The following is a 7,754-nucleotide window of genomic DNA, read 5'->3' as shown; positions in this document are numbered from 1 at the left end:
CCTGACTTACGCATCAAACAAGTAATTCAGTACTGATGGTTTTCTGTAGTTTGCACCATACCATATAACTCTCTGCTGTATTGGATTACTTGACCCTATAAAGCATTCAGAGGTTCTGCTGGCACGAACACTACCAGGGAATATGAAACCAGTTCTGATCAGTTAAGCTGTATAGTTATTACTTTGTAAAATCCACAGCTTCTATCTCATAGATGGTATTTGGGGAGAAAAGGATAAACACCTCGATATATGCTAAGGACAATAATAGTAGTCCAGCTGACTCCGATTTCAACGTCTCTCCTTACTTACAGCAGTTAAGGCTTTGCCTCACAGGTTTTAGCCTGAAGACACATAAAGACTCAGCACTTATTTGTGTTCTATACTGAGATGCAATTCCATATGCAAGTTTGTCTTTGGGTCAAAATGTTTCACAAAGACTAAAACCTTGTTCCACAAGTAGTCCACTGATACTGCTTAACTGGAGTGGTTTGTACAAATGGAGATGGCAGAAATGGACCCCTTATTTGTAGACAAATGTAACAGTCATGGTATCCAACAGAAACGGTGACTGTGACCAGATTTGTGGCAGTGGCCTTTCTCGCTTTTGGATGAGAAAACAGAAAAAGGGCAACATCAGAGCCCTGTTGACCCTGCTGTAGCGTGATGGGTGGAGGAATGCTGTGAAGAGAATTCATTAGGCAGGAACAAGCACTGTTTCATACATTCTGGTTGCTCTTCCTCTTAGTTTTTGGCTGTAGAAAAGAAAACAAGTTATAAGCCATAACGCACAAAAAAGCAGCCTCATTTAAAATAAAGGATGAGGTCTGCATTTCCTGCAGGACTAATAGCTGCGTTCTTTGTGAGTCTTCTCAAAGCCTAAGCAAGAAATCACTGAGAACACGGAGCTAAAGAATAGGTAGGGAAATACACAGCTATCCTGCAGTTAAGTCTACTGTGCTAGACAGAGCTTAGTCTGCTCTGCAGGCGGGTGATGTTTTTAAGCAGTTCCCCAGACACGGCTTTTAAAATCAGGTGAAGTTGTACTTGGACAAGTCATTGCCCAATGACCCGCCGCACGGCACTCATCAAAAGCTGTTACTCACCAGTTGAACCCTTGACAGTTGTGGGTTTGCTTTTGTGTCTGCCTTTCTCCGCCACCAGACTAACGGTGTACTCTGTCCCTGCATCCAACCCTCGCAGGATAAAGGAGGTGCTGTCCACGGGGATCTCCACTTCGTTCTTCTTTCCAGAGGCGCTAACATAAATGAGGCGATAACGATCAAACTTCGCCACTGGTCTTCTCCAGCGAAGGGATAAGGTGGTTTCAGTGGGGTCGCTGACTTCCAAGTCCTTGGGGTTATCAAGATCTACAGGTTAAAAAAGCAAAGTTGAGGTGTCTCTGAAGTGCCCTGGATGACGAAGTTCTCCTACAGACAAACCACACTAGGATGAATTTCCCCCACTTACACTCTCTTTAGCAGGCACTGCATGGAGGAGAGGCAGAATTTACGACTTCAGAGAATTTACCCGGGAAAAGGGGGGTATTGTGAGAAAAATCATGGATTTGAAGGGCAGTCAGGACTATGATTGACCACTGAAGCTGCACTCTTTGTCAGATCAACCTTATAGCCACCATTCCCAACAGAAACCCCCACAATTAGAGGATGGCCAGAGTAATCAGTGGAAGCATAATTAGCATTAAGGGGCTCATCCAGATTTGAAACTCCTTGTACAGGAAAAGGAAGCCGAATTCAGAGGTCAAGATCTTTGGGGAAATGTTTTTATTCTCCCTTGAGGGGAAATGTACCATTGGTAACAAAATGAAATCAAGAACTTTCTAAAATATTTCTTACAGCATTATTTGGAAATGAAAGAAACATCACAGTGGCTCCTTGTGACTTGCTGCTTCCTCTGAAGGACAAAGGCGGATCAAGCTACTCACCAGTGCCAGCATTAATGGTAGCAGGGGCGCTTTCCCTGTCCTGTCTCACTGCTGTCACTCCAATGCCATATTCAGTTCCAGGCCTCAAACCTAAGAGACAAGGAATAGAAGGATGAGTTCCTGTCCGTGGAACATGCCTATGAGCATTCGTTGAAATAAGGGAAGCCTGAATGTACGCAAGTTAAGACATAAACTTTGCTGTGTATGCAGGGAACCAAGGTTTCAGTTGACATTTGGGGTGACCTGATGTTAATAAATCTTTTTCCATGTACGTGCCAAAGGATAAAGATTACGGCTACCTAAGATTGCATTTTGGATACTGGGCAAATGCATAATCAGCTTCTACTTTTAAGACCTTGCAGTATAGGTACTTCTGCCAAAGAAAAGCAGGTAGACATCCGCGTGACAGGGAGAAAGTACCACTATCTAGCCTTGCAGGCTGGTATGGCAATTTGCAGGTACGCAGAAAAGTTGCAGACTGGCATCAGTAAATACCATGCCTAGCACAGGCAAAAGCCTTTTGAACTCAGAGATGTGAAGCCATCTCCACAGAGACATGTAGCTACCTAGAACTCAGGGAACTGACTAGTGGGATTCAGAGACGCACGTGGAAGTGAAATGGCTACATACCTTCCGTTGGCTAGTTATCCATCTGCAGGTGCATAAATGTATATCACATGTATTTTAATTTAATTGCTTATACTCAAAATGCGTAACCTCTGCTTGTACCTTTTATGTATAGTGACCAAAGGGCATTTGTCCCTACATTGCTGTGCTCTGGGGTGATGGCAGCGGCACGACATTACCAACAATCTCTGCATTCCCCTACCAGTGAGTGTAGCTCTGGTTGTTGCTTGGTTGCCCTTTGGCACTGTGATCTCAGCATGGTCTCCACCAGAGATAGGAGCAAACTTAATTCGATAGTTATCAATATTTGCGTGGCTGTTCTTCCACTCCAAAGTAATGCTATTGTCTGTCTGTGACACCCGCTTCAAGTTTCTCGGAGCATCCAAGTCTGTAATCAATCAACAAATAAATAAATAGGAATAATTCTCTTATGACAGCAGTCTCTTATAACAGCACTTTTTAGAAGGTGAAATGATCCATAAAGCTGACGTTTCCTCTCACATGACACCACTATGTTCTTAACTACATCAAGCAGATTTCTTTTAGCATGAAATGTAGAGTTCATTTGGGGAAAACATCAGAGGAAGAAATTCAGCGTTTATTTCTTGAGGCAAAAATAACATTTTCAATTTTAGTAATTATTTTTTATTTTATTTATAGGCTTGTGGAAAAATGTATTTGGATGAAAATATTATTTTACCTTTATAAATACATCAACTTTCAGAAGGAAAAAGGCTGCTAAGAAAAAAGAATTGATCATCTCTAGTATTTCTGTTCAGTAAATATCTTGCATTCATGGCTGAAAAGAACTCTAAGTCTCAAAACAGAAGGTGAATATTATGTAGAAATTCAATGGGCTTTCACTGTTCACACCTATACTAGACTCAAATCCTGCTCTGAATGAACAACTACATTTTAGGATGAAAAGGGAGGTAATTCTCTATGTACCATTTACTCAGATCCCCTAATGCATCAAACCTCAGTAACATGCTATATGACCCACACTTTCATAAAGCGTTCCCAGGATCGCTAAGGAGCAAAGTAAATTTATAAAAGCATGACAGAAACGCCTGCAGAACTGAAGAAGGAAAAAAAGCAGTTGTCTACTAATCTGTTACACACTTAGACAAAGAGAAACAAGATCTTAGATGGAATAGGAACCATGGAAGATATTTAGCTCAGTAGACAGACAAGTAATCCGGAGGAATTTGTGTCCTGAAGTAGAGATTTAGGGTATGATGAGCAAAAGCTTCTAAGAGACTAGCATAATTCTAAGAGACTAGCTTCTGAGAGGCTAGCATAATTCCCATTTTCAAAATGCATTTAGATACTTGGGGGGGGGTCTAAATATTTTGTTGAGCCAGTGAGGTATATAAGGCACAGAAAAACATGCTCCACTTTCAGGTACCTCTATAACAGTGCTGATTCTGTGTTGATGCATAACTATCAACTCAAGCAACATGACACATAGCACAGGAAGATTGATGGTGGTCGTATTACCTTCCCAGAAGTTTGGATCGGTATCCAAGCCTCTTACCTGTGACAAAGACTTCCTTCATGGGGTCGCTTTCCATGTCCCCTCGACGAGAGATAAGCGTCACTTCATACTCTGTGTGCGGCCTCAGGTTTCCAATAGAATATTGGTTTTCATCTTCCGAGAGGTCAATGGTTGTCCTGTCCCCTGGAACATCCTTGGGGCCATAAGTGAGCTCTATGCCTTCAATTTCAGCCAAGGGTTTGGACCAGGTGATAAGAGCTGTGGTGTCTGTGACATCTTTTGCCTCGATCTGGCTAGGGGCATCAAGCTCTGTTACAAAGAGAGAAAAACGTGGGTTTTCTTAGAGAAATTTTGCCCGAAAAATCATACACATCCTTGTGCTTTTAATTGCTGATTCAGAGCAAAATTAGAATGAGCGGCTTCTACCAGCTGAAACTTATCTTTGTTTACTTTCTTCCTTTACTTTCTATAATTGTAGAAGAAACTTTCAAATAGAATCAATTAGTCAGAAGGTAATTCAGAAGCTACCAAAGGAAAGACAAGCAGGAACCCCAAGAGGTTCTCCATCTGCACAACAGAACCTCTCCTGCCAAGAATTTCTTCATGCAAATATCACCAGGATGAAAGAAATTCTAGTTCCTGTTGATGCACACTTTAAAAAGAATAAAAGTGCACACTGCTTGCTATCTTCTAGCTAAACATAAATTTCCTTTCCTCTTCCAACAGGTCATTTGGAAAGGAACTAATTTCTCCTCATGTATCCTTCATTAGCAGCTCCACTTCCCTTTCCCCCCTATCAATTCACAGTACAGAGCTTGGCTTTCTCTTTGTTTAAAAACTCCATAGGCTGCACCAAACAGCAGTTGTATTATCGGTGGCACTACACCAAATACAGGTTGCGCTTACTTGTGGTTATCACTCTGGATAGTCCGGGTCCTCTGGTATTGTTTTTCACTATATGAAGGGATACGTTATACTGCTGCCCTGGTGCCAAACCTGGCTGCATATAGGATGTCTCTGGCCTTTTCAAGCTGCTGGTTATATCTCCATTATCATCCTTTTTCTGTAACGCATGGAACAATCAGTTAGAATAAATGTAAAAAATCCAGGACCTTTCACTTATACGTGGCCTTTATACCTGAAACACTGCTTCCTTACCATGTTACGGAAGACCAGCTCCCAGCCATCAAATGAAAAGTTCACGGGATCCCACTCCACCTGAACGGACGTTTCTCTAACAGATTTGAATTTCAGACCTTCTGGAGCAGGAAGATCTGTGACAGAAAAAGAAGGATATCATTACATGAGCAACAAGTTCCCATAAATAGGGCACTGGGGGTGGGGCATCTTCCCACCACTATAAATATCTGCCATGTAGGTATCTACATCTGAGGTGTTTAAGCCTCTTCACAGCCAGTTATTCTGCCTTTGGAGAGACATCCCTTTGAGCTGTTTTAGATGTCACCGTAGAGTAAAATGACTTTTGCCTTAGAAATCTCTTTTTTTTTGCCCTTTTGAAAGAAGACTAGTGTGGACATTTGAATTTATGGGGGATGAATCCTGCCCCAGGTCTCTAAAAATGAGCACAGTGACAGAAGTCAAAGGGCATCTTTCAAGGCTGGCATGTTTAAATATGACTGTGGTGCGCACAAAACAGAAGATGAACAACAAATGAACAGACAGGCAGATAGAAAGTAAACTGTGGTAAAACACACTGAAGATGCAAAACAAACGTAACCTCCATTTAAGTCAAAACAGTTTGAATCCAAGTGATTTCATATCGCGCTTTTACATGCTGGTACATTTTTATATTTTTTCAGGAAGCATTACCGGACTTTAAAAATGTACCTTATTATGAAGAAGCCAAGGGTCTTAATTTACAAAGACCTCATAATATTCATTGGGAAGCACTGTATAGGGAACTTTACTTTTAACACAGTCATTAGTATTGGAAAAGAACAGAAAATGAAAGTGCAGAAGACTCTCTTTGTTCAGAACAGAAGATTAATTGAAAATAGAAAATACATAATAAATAATACCCCCAAAAAAGGGATGTAAATTAATACATACTGCAGAATAGACAAAAGAATGAATACAGGGACTATTAAACTCACATGTTGCTACCCTGGCACTGACTGGAATACTCTTCTTGTTTTTAAGGATTGCAAAGACACGGATAAAGTATTCTACACCCGGCTCCAGTTCATGAATAGTGGCGGCTGTCTGATTTCCTGGCACGGTGAACTGCATATCTAAGCCACCGCTGCTGGTAGGGACGTAGGTGATGAGGTACTCATTGACAAGATTCTCATGCTTCCATTCCAGATTCACGGTTTTATCTGTTACGTTTGTCACAGTCAGTTCAGTTGGAGGAGACACTAGAAAGGGGAAAAACCAAAACAAACTTATAAGAAGTTTTCAAGGCTCAGAAAACGACGACTTACCCAGTTTCACATTTTCCCAGGAGCAGTTTATAAGAATCATCTAACTAACAGGGAACGGGGAAGCCACGTCACACAAATTAGCCTTGTGAAGAAAGGAATGTTCAGTTGATGAAGACTACAGACTTTTCCTAAAGTCATCGGCCAATTTCTACTCATACACTTGCACACAATCTATGGCTGAGTGTGTTCCAGCTCCTCCTCTCACAGCTACTGCACAAGACCACTACAGCTGGGTCCCTAGTGATGCAGATGTTGAATTCAGCTGCCAGCAACATATGATTTTATAGCTGGAAGTCCTGGGGTTTGGATACACAGAATTGCACAGATTTTCCAAAGTAAAATAAAAGATGATTTTTTTGTAAATACTTTCAGTAGATTACTCCACATTTGCATGTACAAGAGCACAAAATTCAGCTTGGGCGTCTTCCAGAAGGAGGACATGAAAAATGGGAATTTCTTTTCAAGGGTATTCATTGTCTTTTGTAATGTTACCCACCCCAAAGTACTCTTTGATTACTCTACAAAGATCTTAGTTCCAAAATTTCTCCCCTGGGATCTACTAAAGAAAACTACCTCCTTTATAGCGCAATGCCTGTCATTATCTAGCTGCCAAAATTTTCTATCCATTTCCATGGAGTCAGTGGTATTGGGAAACAAAGCATGAGGCTTTATAGCTAAGCTTCCACTCCAGCTGACTCCATGATTTTACTCTAAGCTTTTGTCAGATCTAACATACACGCATGCAAAAATATATATATTAAACCACGTTTTACTTTAGTTAGAAAAATCTATTTGCCCAATTGAGAGAGAGCCAAAGCCCCTGTAATTATCCTGAAAGCTTGTACTGCAATATTTGCAACATCTGGCGATTCCATCGTGACAGTTGTCTCATACAGATCACTCAGGTGGGACTTATTTTCTGTGTGTGCCTTGCCTCCACTACACCCTCTGCCTCCACCAGGGCTCCAGCTCAGAGCTCTACCTCCAAAGCAAAGTCGCTGAGCCCCTGAGGTCTGTCGATACATACTGTCAGTGCTCTGTGTTTTGTTTTTGGCTCCTACAGCAGTATGGTAAATGCAGACCCATCCAGCATGAGACTGGGAACCAGAACCCGGCTGTAAGAAACCTTTGATACTCAGGCTCTTTATTCACAGCCATTCATTATCTACACATTATCTTATTCCTGCACAGCCTTATTCTTCAGTCAAAATTCAATCCATATTCTTTTGACTAATCCTGCTGA

General features: G+C 41.4%; 1 protein-coding gene across 1 annotated transcript in view; it reads right to left on the bottom strand.

Moving 5' to 3' along the window:
- Window positions 1-7,754, bottom strand: part of TNC (tenascin C) — a 48,872-nt gene that overhangs the window by 37,826 nt on the left and 3,292 nt on the right. The window contains exons 3-9 of the mRNA XM_009888047.1: window positions 6,182-6,445; window positions 5,226-5,341; window positions 4,974-5,130; window positions 4,107-4,376; window positions 2,772-2,957; window positions 1,943-2,032; window positions 1,104-1,367 (exon numbers count right to left, since the gene is read on the bottom strand). Of these exons, the coding sequence (XP_009886349.1) occupies window positions 1,104-1,367; window positions 1,943-2,032; window positions 2,772-2,957; window positions 4,107-4,376; window positions 4,974-5,130; window positions 5,226-5,341; window positions 6,182-6,445 (1,347 nt within the window). The remainder of the gene's footprint in view (window positions 1-1,103; window positions 1,368-1,942; window positions 2,033-2,771; window positions 2,958-4,106; window positions 4,377-4,973; window positions 5,131-5,225; window positions 5,342-6,181; window positions 6,446-7,754) is intronic.

The sequence above is a fragment of the Charadrius vociferus genome, unplaced genomic scaffold (genome assembly GCF_000708025.1).
Source record: "Charadrius vociferus isolate BGI_N301 unplaced genomic scaffold, ASM70802v2 scaffold56, whole genome shotgun sequence".
NCBI lineage: Eukaryota > Metazoa > Chordata > Aves > Charadriiformes > Charadriidae > Charadrius > Charadrius vociferus.
Note: the sequence above shows the minus strand (reverse complement) of the source record. Positions and strands in the feature narration are given on the sequence as shown.